The 22,577-nt window shown below is 58.8% G+C and overlaps 1 protein-coding gene across 1 annotated transcript; it reads right to left on the bottom strand.

The window, feature by feature from the left end:
- Positions 1 to 253: 253 nt before the first annotated feature.
- EPHB3 (EPH receptor B3) lies at positions 254 to 22,577 on the bottom strand. Its single transcript, XM_085232816.1, has 16 exons — positions 22,330 to 22,577; positions 11,763 to 11,827; positions 10,824 to 11,496; positions 5,474 to 5,629; positions 5,051 to 5,386; positions 4,245 to 4,369; positions 3,972 to 4,140; positions 3,772 to 3,877; positions 3,482 to 3,579; positions 3,207 to 3,329; positions 2,878 to 3,125; positions 2,463 to 2,678; positions 2,217 to 2,366; positions 1,934 to 2,127; positions 1,636 to 1,791; positions 254 to 1,405 (listed from the first exon to the last, which is right to left on the bottom strand). Exons 1-16 carry the CDS (start codon positions 22,424 to 22,426, stop codon positions 1,297 to 1,299), a joined length of 3,021 nt encoding a protein of 1,006 aa, XP_085088942.1. The 5' UTR covers positions 22,427 to 22,577; the 3' UTR covers positions 254 to 1,296.

Consider the following 22,577-nt stretch of genomic DNA (forward strand, 5'->3'; position numbering starts at 1 on the left):
TGGCTGTGCCTTGAGACTCGTCCCCTCCAACCCTGAGCGCCCCACGGAAAAGCACAGGGCTGGCACCCATCTGCTGCTCCCTGCTGGCACACATCAGTGCCCATAGGCATCCATGGGGACCCCGTGAGAGCATCGGTGTTACAGCAGGGGTTATGGGCACACAGGGTCATGGGAACCTGCAGCCACGGGCAGTGATGGAGGCAGCAGCCCCCGCGCCGGTGCAGCGAGAGCGATCGAGCAAAGGAAACGCTGATAAAATTCTTATTGCCTTTATTCTGCCCATTGCCTCGCACAGTCCTGCCGGCCAGCACTCACGCACGCACGCACACACTCACGCACACTCACGCACGCTGGGAGTCTCGCCCTCAGCACGGAGGAAGCGGGCTGCAGTGAAGTCAGAGGAAGGTGAGTGAGTCTTTTGGCAGCAATCACAGCGTGTGGCAGGAGCGGCACCCGCTCCTTCTGCATAAAACAGGAGGCTGGGGGAGGCCAGGCCTCCGTGTGGCCCCGGCCCCGCTCCCGGCCCCGCTTCGGGGGCTGGAGGGTCCCTGTGCAAACGTGCTGATGGCCTCACTCTGCAGTCCAGAGCCGGCCACGAGAACCAAGAGGGTCCCCTTTCTGCACCCTCTTTTTTTTTTTTTTTAATATATCTCTCTCTATTATTATTATTATTATTTTTTTGCCTAACTCCCTGCATAGTAAATCTCATGGGGTTCGGGTTCTGGCGTGCAAAGCCAAAAAGGGAGCAGAGCCTTTCCCCTTCAGACACGTCCCAGTGAGGACCCTTGTGCGGAGGGGTGGAGTGATTGTCTGGGGCCGTAGCCCTGTCCCTTGCGCCGTCTCCACGAGGGTACCGGGCTCGGTGAAGGCTTCGGAGCATCTGACGGACTCAGTGGACGGGTCAACAGTCTGTGGCCTCAGGGATAGGGGAAAGTGAAGACTTGAGGGGGAAAAACCGGGGTGTAAAGAAATCCAAGAAGCAGAACATCTCTTCAAACTGATGAGCACTGAGACAGGGCGGGAAGCGGGATGCGCCATCTCCGTCCCATAATCCATCTTCAATATGAAGACTGCGTCACTGCCTCGCCGCTGCGGGACATGGGACGAAAAGCTGGGCTCCCTCTTGGCACGAGTGCCTCTGATCCAGGGAAGGGTGGCCCGGCCCAGCCTGTCCCCGGCGAGCGTCCGAGGCAGAGGAGCGCCACGGGAAGGGGAAATCGGGAAGCCGGGCTGCACCGCAAACAGAACCTGGTTGGCAGGTTCCTTCAGTCCGTTCCAATGCAGAGTCCCCTGCGGTCAAACCTGAACCGGCAGCGTCTGGTTCATCTGCAGTCTCATATCCTGAATACTGCTCAGGATCTTCTTCTGGTGCCCTGCTAGCGTAACTCCTATCCTCAGCAAGTCCCTGCAAGGAGAGGAAGATGGATTTGGTGATCTGCCCACCTCAGTACCAACTGGCACATGGCCCTGCCCCATCTAGGTGCCACCAAGGGATCCCATCTTCACTGCTTCTGGCATGCCTCTCACACCACCTTTACCACCAGATCCTCACTCCCAGACCTTAACCCCATAGGACAACCCCACATGCAATCCACCCAAGACCACTCGCCCCAGTCCCACAAGCAGGGGACTCACTCTGCTGTCATCTGCGCCACCAAGTCAAAGGAGGCGAAGCCGGCGTTGACGAAGTTCTCCTTGTACCGCCCCATTTTGATGGCATCCAGCCAGTCTCCCACGGTGGTGAAGGTGGTGTAATCGGGCACGGTGCGGTCCAGGAGCGGCTGGGAGACACTGCAAGGCAAGAGAGCCACAGGTCACAGGGAGCAGAGGGTGCAGAGGTGCACATGGAAACAGGGAGAAGCCTTATCCCTGCTATCTCATGTTTTCAACCCTAAATGCCTCTGCGCTCCCAAGGATTGGGGATGCCACTGACCCAGACTGGACGCTGGCAATGACCTTCAGGCTGGCAGCATTGCGAATCAGCTTGTCCAGCGTGTTGACGATCTGTGCAAACTTGGGCCGCAGGTTGCGGTCCCGCACCCAGCAGTCCAGCATCAGCTGGTGCAGCGCTGTGGGGCAGTCCATGGGGGGTGGCAGGCGGTAATCCTGCTCCACCGCGTTGATCACCTGCATAGAGAGGCGCACAGAAGCAGGCTGTGAGCGTGCTAGGTCCCTGCTGGTGATCCCAAGCTCCTCACTCTTGGGTGAACACTTACATCCTGGTTGGACATGTCCCAGTACGGTCGCTCCCCGTAGGACATCACTTCCCACATGACGATGCCGTAGCTCCACACGTCGCTGGCCGATGTGAATTTGCGGTAGGCGATGGCCTCAGGAGCTGTCCACCTGATGGGGATCTTGCCTCCCTGCAGGGATACACAGATACACAGCACTGTTACTGAGGACACACCTGCTCTGTCCTCCCATCCCCAGATCTGCAGATTCCCGTGAGCATCCCATACCAGGGAGCTGGTGTAGGTGGGGTCGGCCGGATCATCCTCCAAAAAGCGGGAGAGCCCGAAGTCAGATACTTTGCAGACCAAGTTGCTGTTGACCAGGATGTTGCGGGCAGCCAGGTCCCGGTGCACGTAGTTCATCTCTGAGAGGTACTTCATGCCGGCAGCGATGCCTCGCAGCATCCCCACCAGCTGGATGACTGTGAACTGCCCATCATTCAGCTGCCAGGGGAGAGATCAGAGGGGTTTTAACACCCTGAACGGACTGGGGAGGGATCTCTGTGTGCTACCACCACCCTACTTCCTCCCTAGGGCTATCCTGGTTCTTCCACCCAGAGATGTCTATGCACATCTTAGCTCTGGGGATGTCAGTGTGACATACAAACGGATGGAGAACTGTGAGGTGGGACTGGTTGCTCACCCGGAGGAAGGAGTCGAGAGCGCAGTTCTCCATGAACTCTGTGATGATCATGACAGGGCGGCTCTTGGTCACCACGCCCTCCAGGTGGATGATGTTGGGGTGGTCGAACTGGCCCATGATGCTGGCCTCGCTCAGGAAGTCCCGCCGCTGCCTCTCCGTGTAGCCCACCTTCAGTGTCTTGATGGCCACAAAGATCTCACGGCGGCCAGGCAGCTTCAGGCGCCCACGGCACACCTCACCGAACTCCCCTGTGGGGGAGAAGGGGGTGAGCAGGCAGCTGGGGACAGGCTGTGTTCTCAGCAGTCGCTGTCCCCGACCCTGGGACTTGCCTGCTCCAATGACCTCCTCGATCTTGACACAGGAGATATCAATCTCTTTGGCGAATTCCCGGACAGCTTCATTGGGGTCCTCATAGGTGAAGGGGTCAATGTAGACCTTCATCCCAGGAGTGACTGTAAGGGCAGAGGAATCATCACCAGGGGGAATGCAACATGAATGGCATGCCACACCTGCCTGGCATGGTCCTCAAGTAGCAAAGGCTGCACCTTCGCTTGTGCGTGGGGCAGGACTCAGGAGAAAGCACACGTGCTGGCCTCACACTCACCATATTGCTGCAGCTTCTCTGTGTACTCGGGATCTGTGCTGTTGCGCTGCTTCCTGCCCAAAGGAGACGAGAGGAGTTGTTCAGTAACCATCCCTTTCCTGATGGGGCAAAGACATTCACTGCCAGCTTCCAAATCCCAGTACAGGCAGCCAAAGCCAGAGTTCCTCGTCTGGCAGCAGGACCCCAGTGCGGCAGGTCCAGCCCTCTGCTCTCAGACTGGAGCTGCTGGAACTCTGCCCACAAGTGACCCCCACCTCACTCCAAACCACCGCTCCCTGTAAAGCCACTACCTGAAGCAGACAATAGCGATGATGACCACCACGATGACGAACAGCAGTCCTGCGGTGGCCGAACCCACAATGAGAGGCAGCTCCTGGAAAGTCTTGCCGGTGGAGCCTGGTGCAGGGAGAAGCAGGAATGAAAGTCAGCCTGGGGAAGAGGCATGTGTAGGAGGGCTGGGGGATGGAGGCAGTCCCATCCTGGTCCCTACCATCCTCTGCAGTCGTCTGGAACTCGGTGGGGAGGCTGTAGCGGCCATATCCAGCCACTGTGCGCGCCCGGACCTGCACCATGTACCGGGCGTTGGCCTTCAGCCCGTCCAGCCGCACTGAGTTCTTCTGGCTGGTGACAGTGTTGGCGATGCCATCACCCTGGCCTTGCTGTAAGGGAGACATGCAGGTGTCACCTCTGTGACATGTCACCCTGTCACTGTGGGGCTCCTGGCCAGAAAGGCCAGGGAGAAGGAAGGGATCCTCTGCTTTACCTTCTCAGAGTACTTGATTTCATAGTCAAGAATGATGCCGTTGGGCCTCTCTGGGGGAGTCCATGAGAGTGTCATGCTGTTCCCAGTGCTGCTGTGCAGGTGCATGGTGGGCACGGCAGATGGGGCTGGGAGTGGGAAAGAGGGGAAATTTGGCGGTGCCAGCACTGGCACCCAGCCAGGCTGTGCACAGATCCTACACAGGATGGATCTCTGAGGAACCCAGGACCTGCTCAGATAACCACAGTGAAAAAGCTGAAAAGCTTTGGGACTGCCTCTGAAGGAGATGCAGTCTTGCAGACAAGATGACAAGGGACCAAAGAATTGCTCAGAGCACTGAGCTGACACTTCATACTGTGCACAGCCACAAACTGGTCCAAGGAAGGACCCTGTGGACCCAAACCAGAGCTCCCTTTGCTCCTCCTCTTGCAGGGAGCTCTGCACTCCACCCCACCAGCGAGACCTGTGAAATCAGATCAGTGTGGTGGCTGGAGATTACCAGCACACTGGAGCTGGGCCAGGTGGGGCGGAAGGAGAGAACGGCGCAGCACTCAGCTGGCTGAAAAGCTTTGGGCTGGTGCTGAGCCTTCCCAGGCCCAGGGGAGGAGAAATCTCATCGCCTTCTTCCTCCCTTTGCAGCAGGCACAGCATCTCTCTGGGGTGGGTCTAGGAGATCACCAGATCATCTGCCAAGCCTGCCCTTTCCTGCCTGCATGCATTCAGACCACATGCCTTCTAGGGACGTGTGTTTAAATGGACAGGAGAATTCACCCAGGGGATTAGAGACAGCGGTGTGAGACAGCACTGACCTGCCTGGTTGGTCGTGATGTTGACGGAAGCGAAATGGGGAGGGTAGGGGCTCTTGCTGGAGATGCCATTCACCGCCTGGATCTCGAAGGTGTACTGGGTGTGGGCCATCAGGTTGCTGATGTAGATGCGTCGCTCAGTGAGGCCCAGCTGGCGCGGCACGAACTCCACGTTGTCGTCGCAGCGCGTGCACAGCCGCCGCTCCACGCTGCACTTCTTGCAGATGACGTTGTAGAGCAGGTCATCCCGCCCGCCCGCGTCCTGCGGCTCGCTCCACTCCAGCACCAACGACGTCTCATTCACGTTGGAGATGACGCTGCGTGGGGCTGAGGGCACACCTGGAGAGGCAGGGGGGGATGTCAGGGATGGCTGCCCCATGGCGTTCCTCCCAGCCCCAGCTCCCATCCCACCCGCATGGCACTCACTGGTGCAGGCGCTGTCCGCGGGGTCAGTGTCTGCTCGGAAGAAGCCGCTGCGACATATGCAGACCGTGGCTGCTCCCGAGGTGGTGCGGCTGTTGGGAGGGCAGGGGGAGCAGGGGCCTTCGCCCTGCTTGGATTTGAACGTTCCCGGGCCGCATGCTGGAGGAAGGGAGAATGAAACCGCATTAATGAAGGGCACTCAGCAATGCTCCATCGGCTCCCCCCTGCCCACACCCAGCCCCGCGCTCCATTCCTGGAGGCACAGGTCAGGGAAGGATGTGCTCAGCCCGTCCCCTACGGGAGGCCCCTGTCGCCCTGAAGTGCTCACCCCACCCCAAACCTCCCACCCTGGCCACTTGAACCACTTCTCAGCCTGTGGCGGCGGCACCTCCGCACTGGCTCCAGCACTGTGTGCTGAACCAGATTACAACATTCCTGCCCCTGCTTCCGATGCACGCTGGAGGAGCCCTGGAGCTGGCCCCGCTCGCACCATGGGCGCTCGGCCCTAAGGAGGGGCACGTGAAGGGATTAGCAGCACTCAGGCCGAGGAGCAGAACGGCACTGAGAAACCACCCTGTGCCTTCAAATAGCCTATTTACTGCAGCCCTGTGACAATCAAGGTGTGGAATTTTCCCAGCACGGGGCCCACAAAATCTCCTGCCCCATACCCACACATCAGTGAGACCCCCATAGCCCTATCTGCCTGGCCCTGAGGCATGCGGCCGTCCCGGCAGTCCCTGAAGTGGAAACTCCTGCCCCGTGCCTTCCTGATGACATCACCCTAAAGACAAGGAGCTTCAACTTGCTTCACAGAGCCGTGGCAAGCGGAAGTTTCCTGCTATGAACCATCTCCTGACACCCTGCATGGAAGCCTTCCGGCACCGGGGTGCTGTGGGTCACTGCATCTGGGCACTGCAGGGACCGGAGCCGCCCTAACTTCACGGCCAGAGCCCTTTAGAGAGAGCAGGACGGGCCCTACTGCCTGGCACACTGGCCTGACAGAGATCTACCCTTTAGACTTCTGCATCCACCCTTTAGAAACTCAAGTTTAGCCCATTCTGGGCAGCCCAAAAGGAATCATCCTGAAGGAAGGGATGAAAGCAGTGCTCCATCCCCCTGAGATATGGAGGGAGCAGCCCAAGGTGCTGGAGCAGCCCCGGCACGCACGGGCCCAGCCCAGCCGCAGTTGAAGGCAGTTAAAACTGGGTGGATGCAGCTTCACACATCAGGAACCAGATTGCTGAGGAATGAGAGATGACTGAAACCTCTTGGACAGGAACACTCTGGGCTCCGAGAGCTGCCAAACATGCTTTGGTTATGGACAAGAGCCCGGATCTGTTGGGGACAAACCCCCCTGAAATAATAAAAGGGTGAAACCGGAGCAGTGCTTGCGTGGAGCTTAAAAGGCCAGGCATGGGTTGGGAGAGCACCAGCACACAGCCGGGCCCTGGGTTGATGAGCCCACAGCCACCCCTCTCCTCTCAGAGACCTTCCTCCTTGCCTCCTCCTCCTCCTCTTCGCAGTGCAGGCCTCATTGCCACCCATTTGGGAAGGGGAAAAGCAGACTGGGAGGCGAGGCCCGGCTGCACCACCGTGCCTCAACTCTGTTTAATAAATCAGAGCATAAGGACCTCGGTGGCAGCGTGACAGCTCTCAGCCACGTTTGAAGCCGTAACTGAGCTGAAAGCTGATCCCAGGTCCCCGCGGATCTGTGTCATCTCCTCCTGCACGAAGCCGCTAGGCTGAGCTCCTCGCTTCCACCCGCAGCTCTGCATCTGCCCTTTTTTTCCTGCTGAAGCATCCTCAAATCAAATAGCAGCCCATAACCTCTGCACACAGATCACATCTCCCGGTGCTGGGCTGCGGTCACCTCCGGGGAGAACATGACAGCTGCTGACAGCCACGGGATAACGGGTTAGGGAAGCGAGCAGAGCTCTGCAGAGGGGCTACTGGATGGCAGGAGAGAGCTGCAGCCCAGCAATGGGGGGGATTGTACAGGAGGCTGCTTCTCTTGGTGCACATCAGCCCCACAGCTGGATCCTGCACCGCTGCTCCTGCTCTCTTCCCCTGTGTTGTCCCCACCCCGTGAGCAAAATCCAAGGGAGGGAGCCGAAAAACACCGAAACAAAACCACCATCGAGAGCACGGTGACTCATCCCAGTGATGACTGCATGGAATGGGGGAACCACACACCGAACATCCCCCGAAACCTGCAGTCCTCTCCCATGGAGTGGCTCCGAATTGCCCCAACTTATCCCCTCAGATGCTTCCCCATCCCACTGCTTTCCCATCCTGGCTATTTCCCTCCCTGCAGGACTGAAGCAGAAAGCTGTGAGTGCAGATGAATGACACCACTTGCATCCCTCTGCCCAGCAGCCTCGTCCTTCCCCCGCAGGCAGCTATCAGCTCTTCCTAGGACCATGTGGGCTTCATGGACCTATGCTGATCACTACCTTTGCTCTTCTGTAAGCAGCTGCAAATGGATGGGAGCCGCGCGAGCAGCCCAGCCCCTGGCAAGGCGGTGGCTCGCGTTTTAAGTCTCTCTTAAAGGGCACTTGATTTTTCTTTTAAAACAACCTTTAGGTAGAAATATTTTAAACCCGTGCAGCCCAGAAATGAATGGAATAAACTCAAAGGGCAGAGGAAGGAAAGACTCCTTTGGGGTTTGAACAGTGGCATCTGAGTAAGAGGTGGGAAAATGATATTTTGTGTTAAAAAAAGGAGGAATTTTCAATGAGCAAAGTGCCCCCGGAGCCACAGTGGGTCACAGGCAGGACGGCAGATCTCCGTGCCGTGGTACAAGCAGCCCATTGTGGAGCTGCCCAGCTCTGCACGCCAGCGCTGCTCTGCCCGCACTGCCTTTGATCTGTAATCCCGGCCAATTAATAGAAGGCAGTTTCACTTCCTGGTTTTCATGCAGCAACCCCGTGTTGCAATGCAAAGCTGCAAACAGTTGGTGAATGCAATGCTGGCTTGGCGTTTTTTGTTGTTTTTTTTTTTTTTTTTTAATTCGTGGTGATGTTCCCATTAGTCACTGATTGCGAGGAAAACGCATTTTGACAAACCCCACACTTTGGCCGTGGCCTGACCTGCTATCACCTGCTGACAGCACCCAAATAGGCAGCAGCACCGCCGTGCACACCCTGTATGGCAGGAGGGGACACGAAGGAAAGGGCTGGAGCTCTGCTGGCGGTGCTCTTATGAAGCAATGAGATCCGACTGCTCCCTGGGAAATCCCATTGCCAGCCGGTGAGCACCATGTGCAAAGCCCCAAAGTGATGTGGGGCACTGCAGAGTGAGAGGGGAGGAGGGCACACGTCCCCATGGTCCCACCCCGGCCACGGGCTCCGCTCCCGTGAGCGCTGCCTCCGCGCATCTCTGCACGGAGTGTGTGGGAAGCGGCACAACCCCCAGAAGGGCCGTGTGCTAATTAAATAAAGATAATGAGGCTGAGAATGAGATGCCAAATCAATGCTGTGGCAACTCCTGAGCAGAGCGGCAGATCCCAGCCTCGCAGCTCGCATGACAAAGCGTGCCCAAGGAGCTGCCTTCAGCCAGGCTCATCCCGCGGGACTGGGATCCAAGGAGTATTGTCACAGGTCTGAATGAGGAGCCTAATCCCAGCGCTGGATGCAGATAAAGAAGAAGAGGAGGAGGAGAGCTTCAAAGGCCACGGAAAGGCTGGGGAACGGGGGAGATTTACAACAGGGCTTATCCCATCTAAGCACTAATGCAGTATTGTTATTTATTAAAATGCCATCTGGCACCTCACGGCACTCTGAACTCTGCAGTCCAGGCAGCGGTGCTGGGACAGGATACAACATGGCACGGGGAGCTCTGTCCTGCTCCCTCCACGCACCAGCTACCCGCAGGGGTATTGCCAGGGTGAGCTGTGAGCTGCAAAACGGTGGAATAAAGGCTGAAACGCAGCTATGAAGCAGCCAACAAAGAGCAGAAAATGGAGCTGGGTTATGCGAGCCCTTCCTCAGCTGTTTCCACTTAAAACACACGGTCATATGGTGGAAAATGTGATCGAACGAACGTGGTGCCGAGTTTCCCAGAGAAACGTGCGGACGCCATTTCCACCCAGAGAAGGGCAGGGGATGGGTGCTGGATGGGGTCATGCCTGCAGCTTCCCTGTGCAAGGAGAACCCAACAGTGCTGCCCATGGGCTGCAGGATGGGGGAAGGATGAGGCTCCTCTCCCTGCCCCTCCTGGGGGGATGTTGTATACTCTGCTGCTCCTCCAAATGGGGAGCCATGAGGGCTGGCGTGAAGTGGTGAAGTGGTACCCCATGCACCTCTCATTGCTCAGGAACAGCAAACACCCCACAGCGGTTGTAGGATCTCCCAGCTCAAGCAGCATGGAGCCAGCTCCCCAGGAGCAGGGACCTCAAAACAAACCAAACAGTGGGTGCCTGGTGCCGGTGGATGCTCTGGAACCAACGGTGCTCAGAGGCTAAGCTCCCTGCAAGCAGTCACTACGGTCACACACACATCCCAAATCCCACTGCCCCTGCCAAGAGAGAAGGCTCAGCGCCAAGCAGCCCATCATCTGCGAGCACGAGGCACCCAGCCCTGGCGCCCCGTTGTCCATGCCTCCATCCAAGGGGAGCAGCAGGGTCCTGCTCCAGGGTAGGGTCCTCAGTGCTGGAGGCAGCTCCCTAAGGCAATATAACCCCAAAAAGCGAGCATTACACCCATCCACACTGATCTTTCCAAATCAGTATTCCCTCCCTGGAGTGAAACAACAACACCAACCCTCCAGTGCCACTCATCTGCAGGCAGGATGCTTTCTCCTTCCCTCCAAGGAAGGAAGGCTCGCTGCAAGCCTGTGGCTCTGGCAGGGGGCCTCCCACAGCCAGCTCAGTGGGGCCCCGCTCGCTGCCGGTGTTCTGAATGCCTCCACACAGGCAGCGTGAAATCTCACTCGCTGAGAGCCGGCACTCACCCCGACCACCTGCACCTTTACACACTGCAGGAGGGAGGGCAGAGACATCGGTCATGGCAGCGGGGATGAGAGAAAAGTGCTGGAGACACATGAGGGCTTGCTACGTCCCCTGAGCCACATGGCGCTGCAGACCGTGCCATGCAGACACATCCCATATCTCAACACTCAGCAGATGCACCCCAGCTTGGCACCGGTAAGCTATGCCGGTATGGACCACAAAAGCTTTAAAGCTTTCAGACATCAGAAGCACAGACCAGACCTGAGAAAGCATGCATGCTCCATCTTTATGTAGCCATCTAAGCTCCCGAGCCTCCAAAATGAGACCTAGCTCAACACCTCCTCTGCATGAGCACACACATGCAATGCAGTGGACGAGCCAAGAGAGATCGTACCAAGCCCTTACCTTGGCACTGGGTGTCCTTCATGGCTGGCTCGTACCCTGCAGCACACGTGCAAGCTCCTACAGGCACCATCCACTCGCCGTCACCGTTGCAGTACAGCTTCAGGGGCACAGATACCTCCACTGCGTTGGGGATGCAGGTGCCTGGTGCAATGACCAGCGATGTGGGCTCAGCCCCCGTTAGGGTCTCCGGGAAGACAGCAAAGCCAGCGATGGTGTTGGAACATTTCTTGTAGAAAGCCCGGACGGAGATGAGGGACATGCAGGCCCCCAGGTCCTGGAAAGCCAGGTAAAAGCCATTCTTGGAGAGCGGCCCAAAGCTGCGCACCTTGGTGTTCACACGGCCAGACTCCAGTTTGGAGAAGCTCTCATCCGGAGCAATTGTATCCACTTTGATATAGGGGTTCTCCATCCAGAAAGGGCTATTGGCAGATGCAGAATCCGTATCCGACTCATAATAGAAGAGGTTGAAGGTCTCTTTGCAGGAACCAGGGATGTTGGGGATGCTGTTGCAGTCCCGCACGGTGAATTTCAGCTCCACGTAGACACGCTGAACGTCCTGGCGCTGAATGAACTTGGTGCGAAGCCAGTTGTTCTGGTTGGCCTCCCGCACGTTGCACACCTGGTACGTGCGGATGGGGTTCATAGCCTCGTCGTAACCACTGACCTCTTCCCACTGCAAGAGAGAAGCAGCGCATCAGACCCTGGCACCGGGTAGGGCAGCAGATAATGGGGAACACGTCCGCCTGCCCCAGCCCTACCGGATGACCTGGGGATTCTCATAGTGACCAAGGGACCACTGCTCCGCCAGCTGGGAGTCAGTATGGAGCTGTGAAATTCAGAAAGCAAGGAAAGCAGGGGAGGGCAAGGGAAAGGGTGGGCAAGGGACTGTGACCCCAGGAACCCCACAGTGGTTGGGGGCGGGACCGGCTTCAAACTTACCCCCGTCTCTGGATGGGTTGTCCATGCCAGCTCCGAGGTCACCCACTTCGTGTCCATCAGGGTCTCTAGAGAGAGAGAGGGAGGAAGGAGAAAAGTAATTGGAGATGAAGGCCAAGATTCAAGGGAAGAAAACAGGAGGAGTGGGGGAGAAAAGAGCTTAGGCTGACATTTCTGTGGAAAACAGCAACTTGGGGGGTGAGACGTGGTGGGAGGAGGGGGAGCGGCGCAGACAGACTCCAGATTTCTGCTCTGCTGTCAGAACAGGAAGAGCGAGGCGTCCCTGCGGAGCAGCCGGCCAGGTGGCATGGGGACACGCTGCCACCCCCAGCCCGGCCGCCAGCCCCCCACCTCCCGGCCCCTTGTGCACCTCCCCCTGTGCTTTGGCAGGGCACGTATTTACTGTGGCTGAGGTTGAAAGGGCCCGTTCCCATGGCAGGGCGGTGCGGGCCAGGCAGGTTTATCCAGAGAAGGAGGGACTGGCAGGCTGCTCTCCCAGAGACGCCCCACATCACTCATTTTACAAGAGGGGAGAAGAATTTGACCGTCTGGCCAACATTCCTGGAGCAGACTACAAGACAAACCACCCCGACAGCATTCCCCAAACAGCCCCAGCCCCAGCCTTGGGGGAGCGAGACGCTTGTCTGGGAAGAGCTGCAATTGCAGGCAGCTGTCGCTAATCCCAGGCAGAGCTGCAGCTCCGAGTGAGCACTGCTGCACACAAAAACCAGGAGAGAAATGCAACGACGGGGAATGACGCTACTCCCTCCATGTTCCACCACATCTAGGCTGGGATAGTGGTAGGACTCTGGAGGCTTGGGTTCCTCCTGCCCAGGAAGCCGGGAGGCAAAGGGCTGTAAGCATGAAGTAAAACCCCAGAGCTGGGCAACACAATCCGGTGTGCTTGCAGGTTCCTGCCAGCAGCCCAAAGAACGTTCCCCCCATCCAGCTGCAGGCATGAGCCCTTCTGCCCTCTTCACAGCTCCCCAAGGGCCATCTGTTCATCCCTCATAGAGATGAAGGGCATAGAGCCATTGCTTGCTCAGAGTGCGCTCATCCCCAGCATGGCGGCTCAGTCCTAAGAGCAAGGGGCAATTCCACCTTCTCTTCCACTTCAGGAAAAGCACCGGCTGACCCAGCTGAGGAGGAAGCACAGAGGAGGAAGGAAGTGTTCACACGTTATGGGGATGAATCCTGGCTGGAGGATTCCTTCCTCCTGCGTCCCACCCTGGGGGCAGCAGCCAGCAACACAGCGTGGCATCCACAGCTGCGCCAGCAGCCAGCACACAACCCCAAGGCAGTGGGGCAGGGGACAGGGCAGCACGCTCAGTGTGAAGGATGAGACATCCCATCCCAGGCACCCTGGAGCCCCTGTGCTGCACTGGGGATGAGGAGCAGAGCCACCCGCACTGCTCCCAGGGCTGGCCCCGGGCGCCAGCTGCCCTAATAAGGGCACAGTAGTGCTGTGGGGGCCGGGAACGCAGCGCCGGCGGCGGAGCAGAGCCAAGCGCGTGCTGACAGTGCAGGGCTGCCAAGTCCTGGAGAGGAGACCCAGGCTGTAACGGGGTGTGGGATACTTTCAGCCAAGGGCTCCACGATAGGATGGGGACACAGCACTGGGGTCCTGTGGGCACTCTGGTTCTCAAATATACCCACAGTGCGTGGGAAACCCCTGCACAGCCTCCACACCCCACGGCACCAAAGGTCCCCTCCGGCATTGCTCTTCCCTGCGTGGCTGGGACATGCCGTATCCTCATTTGGCAGCATCTGCCCTCAGAACAGCAAGGAGGGGAAAGAAAACAACAAGGCTGAGCCGGCCCCACTGGCACGAGAGCCACATAAACCACACGGTGAGAACAGGGAGGGAAAATAATACGAATAAAACAACTGGGCAACACAACTAAAGGAAATGGGGCCAAGCATAGAGGGCAGCAGGGTTTCCTGCAGCCATGGGGCTGGACAGGGTCAGCAGTCCCGTCCCCCTCCGGCCTCTCCTTGCAGCCCCACAGCACTTGAAGATTACAGCGGATGGCCCCAGGGCTGCATGCTGAGCCCAGCCAGAGCTGCACTGTGCCCTTAAAGCTGCTACAATGATTTCTCTGCACAGCAGAACTGAACTGATGGCCTCTCTGCAGCAAGTACTGGGACGTGCTGAGTACCCACCCCTCACCTAGTCGGCTCACGTTGCCATACAGAGCTAGGGTATCCGGGGAGATTTGGGCACCGTGACACGGTGCTGGAGTGCTCCTGGCAGGTCTGCAGGTGCTTTGGAGAGATGTGAATGGCATCAGGGCCCACTGAGCTGTGAGTCAAAGCCTTCCAAATCCTGTATGTTGAGGAGTGCCTGGTTCCATTAGTCAACGGGAAATTGCTTCCCGGTTTCTGCAGCTTTGGGAAGTCTCCCCCAGGCCCGCTTTATCACTGCTGGGCAGTTGTCCTCTGCTTACCTCCAGTCAGGCCAAGGAGCTCAGGAGAGCACAATCCCTGCTAGAATTTGGCAAGCACAGCAATCCACAGCCACCCCCACACCAAAGGAGGATTTCTATGGCAAAGACAGATCCAAGGGCAGCGAATGAGCCTCACTTCTCAGATGGGGCTGCATACTAAGCTCTGGCTGCCTCCTCCCTGCCCTGCCAAATCTCCTTTGTGCACCTCAAGCTGCAAAGAACATAGTTTCCGTGCCCCCCCCATCCCTTTTGCAGGGTCCTCAGCAGCTTGCAGGGCACATGAAGCCCTGGTGTGAGCCCACCTGGACCCCAGGACCTCTTATGAAGCAGGGGCTGAAGAATGCATGCTCCATGGCCAGCAAAATGTTCTGGCTCTCCTAAAGGGGCCCTGAGAGCCCCCGGTTTGCACTGCTCAGCAGCAGACATGCACAGCAGTGATGGCAAGCTTTGCGCTTAGTGCTGCCTGAGCCAGAAGGGAAAATTCTTTCAAGATGAAGCCGCTGGGGAAGACTCAATCGTCTCCACCAACTGGCTCTGATTTAAGTGCTTTCGCCTTTGAACGTGGGGACTGCCGCCTTTATCAGGATGTGCTAGCAGGATACGACGCCAGCTCCTTGCCCCAACGGGGAGAAGGCAGCCAGCACACTACAGAGCATCCTGGAAGAAGGCAAGGGAAGAAAGTTAATAAAGACACCCATGCAGCCCTGCTGCAAACACAGGAACCTGTTCTGCAACACCTTGGGAGCCACACGCGCCATCGCGCCCAGGAGCCGAACCCCAGCAGCCATCCCATCCCATCCCATCCCATCCCACCCCACCCGCAGTGGCTCCATCAGGGCACTGGGAGCGGAGGTGCTGGCTGGGGACAGCAGGATCTGTGTGCAGCTCCGGTCGTTGCCTGCTAGTCAAAAAGCCACCAAAAGGGGCATTTCTCGTACATTTTAATTTCCTCCTCAGTTTTGAGATAATGAAGGCAGGAGCGGGCGGCCTTGTGCACTCCCCATTCAAGCACCTATCGGCACAATTAATCCCAGCACCGTTCTAAGCAGCGGCACAAAGGGCCTTTGGTGCAGGGCCCTTTATCTGGGAACAAAGAGCTGCCTGTGGGAGAGAACCTGAGGTTGCACTTTTCCCGCTGACGAGCGTTTCGTGTACACAAAAGTGGAGCCACACAGGGCGCCGGGCATGGGGTCAGACCCTCGATGTCTTTCCCAGGGCATGTTGCTCTCCCCTCCTCAAGGTTTCACCAACCCCACAGCCCTCCTCTTCCTCCTGGGCAAGGGACAGCCCTGGGTGCATCCATAGCAGAATCTCTGCGCACAGGGAGTGTGGAGAAGGTGCCTGCAGCGCTGACAGGACTCTGCACAGTCCATAGGAAAAACCCCAGCTCCCTCAGTTTCCACCACTCTGCATGCTTGGGGTCTCGGACACGCAGCTCTGCATAGAGTCCCACCCACAGCTCTGGGGCCAGGGCAGCTCGCTCAGCCTCAGGGAAGGGCTGGAGCACTCCCTATCACCACCCACGCTGGGAATAAGCCTCATGCTGAGCCTGCTCCCAGCAGTGGGGGAAACCAGGAGTGCTGCAGTGACCCTCTCCTTGTGCCCCATCCTGCTGCTGGGGGATGGAGGGCTGCATCCGCCCACGCCCACCAATGCGCGTTCACCCCAGGTCCAGGGTGAGCCAACGAGCTGGGAACAAAGAGAAGAGAGGGGAAAAAAAAAAGTGGGGCCTGTATCACAGCTGTGGCCCTTTGTGCCAAGGGCGTTTGGCCCATCATCAAAGGGGATTGGATTTGCTGAGGCAAATGATGACACATCCACTTCAAGCGGGGCAGGTTCTGCCTGCTGCTGGAGGCGAGCCACCAGAGTGAAGAAGTACTGTGGGCACTTAATAATAGACTCATTATTTCTGCATTATGACAGGGCCCAGAGGCCCCAACTGAGATTAAGGCCCCTTTGTACACACCACACACACACACACACACACACACACACACACATGGGCAGCAGTCCCTGCCCCACTGAGGAAGGGCAGCCTGGTCCCAGCCCCATGGTCAGCCGCCAGCAGAGCCCAAGGATGCTTCAAACAAGGATGCATCCTCCCCCTCCATTTCCCAACCCCACACCTGTGAGGGCAGCCCGCACCAGGGTGTAATAACTCACCCGGGAAGACAGCCTCGTGGCTCTGAGCCATCATCTGGCTGTGTCTCCCCCTGCCCTGACCCCAATACTCCATGGTGCCTACTCCATGGGCAGAGCCAGTACTGGGATGACTGTGAGCACAAGGGACAGAGGGGCTGCTTCCATCCAGCCCTGCCCGGCGCCCACCTGCTGACTGCCTGAAGAGGCTTTTCCGGCCGCATGCTCCTCGCCAGGAGCTGTTTCCTGATGGCCGCGAGACAGACTGAAGCATGTGAGAGAGGACAGGTGCCAGCTCTGCAACTGTGAAAAGCAGATCAAGTGGCAGCACCCGGGATGTGGGGAGGGACAGGCATCCATGCAGCGGGTCGAGCCAGTCACAGCAGATTTCCGCCACTGCAAAGCACAGCCGTGCCAAGCTGGGCTACAGCACTGTGTGGCACATGCACTGTGTGCAAACCCTGCAAATCACAGAACCTGGAGCACAAGGTTTTTGCAGCAGGACGGCGGTCCCTGCCCTACAGCTGCATGTCGAGCGCTCCGCTGTGCCCTGGACACGTGCAGCCCGTGCTCTGCCAGGTCCTGTTGCCAGCCCCTGGTCCCGCTGAACGGCCGTGCTGACGCTGGGAGAGGCCACGAGCCAGCTGCCCGAGTCCAGCCCTGTGCTGCAATTACTGTTCTATTAATACCGCGGGGATTTCGGATGTCAGAGCCCGATGCACCATGCCGGGGTCAGCTTTGCCAGGGCGAGCTGCCTTCCCTGCCCACACTGTGCACATGCCCCAGTGCTCTCTGCTTTTCCTCTCCTTTAGGAAAAGCCATCTTTTCTCTGCTGAGGGATTCCACAGAGAAACCCCAAGCTCTGTCAGAGGCCCTACCAGCCTTCCTATGACAGACACCTGCTCAGGACGGGCACATCCCTGCCATCAGCTCTCATAGGACAACGTCAGCAGTGTGGCACCAGGCGGTACCCATGTGGACCTGCATGCAGGAGAGATTTATAGGTTGCTGTCCCCAGCAGGAGCAGCCATGCAGCCACCCTTCGCTGCCACAGAAATAACTCATCTGATCTGGAGACGCTAGACCTGTTCAAGGCACAAATACCATTAGCCAGGACGTAGGCAGCAAACCAGCCTGCATTTCCAGGCCCTGGGATGAGGGAAGCATGGTCATGGCTCTGTGGGGCACTGTCCCTACGGGGCCACTAGGCTGGTGCAGATCTCCAAAATCCCATAGGGTTTGGGCAGGCGGCACAGCCCTGCCATGGCTCTGCCTCTATCGGTTAGAGCAGACTGCAATCTGAAATACCTCTCTCTTCCCTCCCCCTCCCCTCCCAGCTCTGTTTTTTTTCCAGGTTGTACCTCTGGAAAGAGGCCAGGGAAAGAGTAATGATATTTAAAAAACACCCCCTCCCCAAAAAAGGTTACTCATTGCACACACAAAGGTTCGCCCCACAGACGAGGCGGCTCGGCTGCCAAGCTGCATCCCATCCAGGCAGCGCGGAGCAGGGGTTCCTGCCAAGATTTCCCTCCTCTCTCCTGCCTGGGGCAGTTACCCAAATCTCCACGCTGCTCTCCACTCGCTTCCTTGAGCACCGAGCCCATCTGGAACTGCTTAAACCCAAATATCCTCCCCCCGCCTCCCCCACCCCGAAGTCAGATTCTTCCAGAGTTAAAACAAGCACAGAGTCAGGAGGGGGTGCCGGGCCGGGCTGACTCGCTCCTTCATTTCAGTTTAATTTCTGGGGAACTAGAATAAATCTGTTCCTGGCGATCGTTCAAGCCCTGCACATTTTTCTCATTAATAAAAAAGGCCTTGGATCGCACGCCGTGTGTGCGTGCATGCCACGAGCCCCCTCCCCGCTCCCCGGCCCGTGGGGTCCCTCCTGCTCCCCAGTCCTCGCTGGGCACCCTGGGGATGGGGGGGAGGGGGGGGGCACATCCCCTCCCCAGGACACAATTTGTCCTGAGGAGGCTCCCGAGCCCCACCTTGGAGAGGGACAGGGAGGCCCAAATCCCCCCCACAGCTGATGCTGGTGGGAAAATCCCTCATGGGATGGCCCTGTGGGACAGGGGGACAGCAGGGACAGTGCCCCCCTAGAGGCACCGCAACCCCCACAGGGCCCCCATGCCCAGAGCATTCCTGGGGAGGGGGCTGGGAAACAGGTGTTTGTCAACAGGATGAGAAATGCCAGGCCTGGGCCGTGCAGAGCTTAGCGATGTGCAAAAATAAAATAAAATAAAAAATACAATAAAAGTCCCACAGCAACCCCCTGCCCGGACCCCCCACTGCCACACGTGCAGGGAGCAGGGCTGCGGCGCGCAGCTCAGGCCTCTTCCCAAGATGGCTCCCCTTCCTCCTCAGAGGGGCGGCCATGCGGAGCCGCGCTCCATCCCGCCTTGCCGAGGGGAAAGCAGGCTCCCAGGGAAGCAGGCGCTGGGCCCTTCAGCTCTGTGGATGGGAAGGGGATGAAGGCCCCGCACTCAGTCCCACAAGGCCCCAACAAGGGTGGGCAATGCTGGAAGCCAGGGGAGGGAGCACGAGGCCTCGAGGCCTACAAAATGGCTCCCATCCTGCCCCGCGCTGCTGGCAGCCTCTGTGGGGCTCTGTGGATGAGGAGGACAGCCCACGCCCGACACCAGCTCTGACGGGCTGGCACCGCCAAGGGGCGAGCCCAGCCCCAGCCCGGGCCTGGATTTTGTGCAACAGTAATGACGGTGATATACATAAAACAACAACAACAAAAGGCAAAGCGAGAACTTGAATGGGACCAACCCGCCAGGGTGGGAACACCACTACAGCAAGAAGCCTCCAAGATGGCAGCCCATCCCCAAGGTCACAGCCAGCTCCTGCACGGGGCCTGATCCCCACAGTGGGGTCACCTCACGGATGCTCCCCTCTTCCCAAAGCACTCTGCTTGGGAACACGCCTGCTCCACAGTGACACCAGCTCCCCATGGGTCCCATGCTGGGGAAGCAAAGAGTCATGGCAGCCACCAGCTCCAGCACAACCCTCGGGGACAGGTCCCTGTGGCCCATATTGCACCCACCCCGCTGCTTCCTCATGCACTGAGGGGGGATCCCGGCTGGCAGCCCCACACCCTTCCCCAGCACAGCTCCCAGGCGGAGACGCTGGATCCCGACAAACCAGTTTGACTCAGCACAACAGGAACAACTACAATTTTAAAAACATGCGAGTCTGTGATTCAGGTTGCTGGGGCTGTTTTAATTAAACACCAAGCTCCCCTGCTCCTGGAGCAGGCAGCAGCAAACGGCTCACGGAAAGAAAATGCAACCAACTGGTTTCCCCGAATATCTCCGGCAGTAAGTCATCACAACAAAACAAGGAGTTTCGGTTCATTCCTTAAAAACCAGAGGCCGCTATTCCCCGTCGCCAAGCCTAGGTGGATGGACACAGCCCCGGAGTGCAGCCGGGTGCTGGCCCACGGCAGAGCTGCAGACAATGCGGGGTTGCGGAGTTCCCTCTCTCCCGACTGGCCGCATGCTCTGCTTGACACAAAGGAGAGCCCTTCTCCTCCCCGACTCGGAACACAGCTCCCACAAACAGAGCTTTTTGTGAGGAATGGGGGATTGAATTAATCCAGCAAGTGTGACGGAGCCCTGCGACCTGCTTTTCTTGCAGCCCTACCCCGAGCATCAATAAAACAGCAGGGCTGGCTTCCCTGGATCACCCCACCGATAAAGTAATTAAAGGAAAAAGCTAACGTCCCTGCCAAGAAAATATCTGCTGGTTCCAGCTCCTGACGCGTGGTCAGCCTGTGAGGTGCCTGGGAGCAAGGCAGGGATGGGGTCAGGGGAGGAAAAGCCCATAAATCCTCCCAGTTTGGGTGTTCTGCTAGAGCCCGCGGGCTGCACATAGCCTCTGTGCTGGGGCTGGTGGAAGAGCACACAGCAACCCCTCAGTGAAGATGAGCTCTGTGACCAGAGAGGCAGCTCATGCAGGAGGGGTACGTTCCCCCAGTCCCAGTCCATCCACATCCCAACGGGGATGGGCAGAGCTACCCCACCGGCTCCCAACTCCCTCCTGCCAAGGTTTTAACCAGTATGGGTGGTGATGGCCTCGATCACCCTGCAGCCCTGCCGAGACAACTCCTCAACTCCAGACCCCGCACGGGAGAAAGGATCCGCTGTTGCCTCTGGACAGAGCATTCCTTCTGCAGCCGGCCCGGGGACTGCTGAACCGGAGAAGAAAAACACATTGTGACTTCAAACAAACCCAGCGCACTTACTGGGATCTGGAGAGAAACCATTTTCTCCTCAGCAGCACAAAGCCCTCACTGAGCCACAGCCGAGCACCGCTCCCCCCATCCCCACGGGGCCTCGTAAAGAAACCCAATGCCATGCTGTGCCCCCAAGGATGGAGCAGATCCAGCCCTGTACCGCTGGGACCTTGCCCTCCTGGCCAGGCAGCGGCCCATCACCTCTTGGGGGAGAATGGCCAGGAGCTGGGGATTGCCGTCGCCTGGAAGACATGAGTGCAGATTTACGGCCATGCCAGATTTATGATCAGCACTAAAATATCCGACCGAACGTGCACGCTCCAGAGCTCTGTGTCCGTCAGGAAGTGTTGTGAGTGGCTGGGAACGCCCCAGTGCAGCCAAAGTGCTGGAGCTGGCTGACCCAGAGATGAGCAGCAGGGATGGGAACCGCAGCAACTTTCCCTATAGCTCAGACAACAGCAAAAAGGAGGGGGAAAATACGGGGGGAAAAAAAAAAAAGTCCCTAGGGACTCAAGGCCAGCCCCAAAAATGCTGTGGAGTACCAGCCAGACCCCGAAGCAGTCCACCTGGGACAGGCCCTGACCTCCTGGGGCAGTGTGTTTGCTCCCTGACCCTTCTGCACACTTGGGAAGCAGAGAAGACCCGTGAGCCCACTGGCACGAGTGGAGGGTTGATCGCCCTCCATCTGACTTGTCTCCCCCAGGCAGCAGGGCAGAGGCTGAGCCCCAGTGGGTCAGACAGCACTGGCAGATGTTTGCATCATGCCGCTGCTTCCTTCCAAATTCCCAAACCGCCAATAGGAAATGGGGTCTGAGGGGCTGGGGGCACGAAGATGCCCATTTAGTGCCTGCAGCCCCCGTGCCAGGCAAGCTGGGCACAGACTGGTTTCTCCTCACCCCAACTCCTGCTTCCCAGCCTGACCAGGCCACGAATCCCAGCTCGCCTTCCCACAGCCTACAGAGGAGGATGTTATTAGCTTTTTTTTTTTTTTCCTTTTTCCCCACCCTTCTGCCAAAATAAAGACGAAGAAAAAAAATCCACTGGGTAGAGAGAGAGAGCAGGGGGGAGAGACAACACCGCGAACAGCCGCCCCCAAAACTTTGTAGAAAGCACAAACGTGGGGGAAATGCTCCCTCCAGAATCGCGGTGCGAAGGGCTCCGGCTCCAGCAGCCCCAGCACCGCACCGGGGGCAGCGGAGCCTCCGAACGAGCAGAAACGCCTCCGAACAAACAAAAGCGGCGGCCTCTCCACCGGGCAGCGATCGCCGCGCACTGCCGGGGCGCCGAGGAACGCTCCTTCCCGGGGGTTTCCCTCTGCCTGCCTCCTCTCCTCCGGGAGCGGGGCCGTTTACCGGACGCCGCGCACACTTCGTGCCGAGACAAAACCCAGCCGGGTCCCCTCTTCCTACAACCCGGAGCGGGGCCGCAAAGCCGCGGGAGCGGGATACGAGCCTCCGAAAGGAAGAAAACCGAATCGAGCAGGCACGAGGGGGAATCCCTCCTCCTCCCGCGGGGCTGCGGCACGCGTGGCCCCACGCCGGGACTGGGGGGGTTAAACCACCGGGGAAGGGATGGAGCCGGACACCGCGCACGGACACTCCTCCGGCGGCCCCGCAGCGCCGACTCCCCCTGAAAGCGATACGAATGCCGCAGCCCTCCCGAACTCGGAGCACGCAGCACCCGTGGGCGTGTGTGTGCCCGTACCCGGGCCCCGGTGCGCCGGGCACGCCCGGCCGGTACTCACCCTCGAGGGCGCGGCGGCCGCCGGGCAGCAGCAGGAGCAGCAGGAGGGGGAGCAGCGGCGGCGGCGGCGGGGCGGCCCCCGGACGGGCCGCGGCCATGGCGGGGGGCGGTGCGGGCGGCCCCGCCGGGCAGTCCCGAGCTCGGCGCCACGCGCGGCTCCTCTCGCCGCCGCGCCACGCTCGCGCTCTGGCGCCGCCGCCGCCGCCGCCGCCGCTCAGCCGCGCGGGGCGGGGCCCGCCGGCCAATCAG

The sequence above is a fragment of the Meleagris gallopavo genome, chromosome 11, assembly GCF_905368555.1.
Source record: "Meleagris gallopavo chromosome 11, MGAL_WU_HG_1.1, whole genome shotgun sequence".
Taxonomy (NCBI): Eukaryota; Metazoa; Chordata; class Aves; order Galliformes; family Phasianidae; genus Meleagris; species Meleagris gallopavo.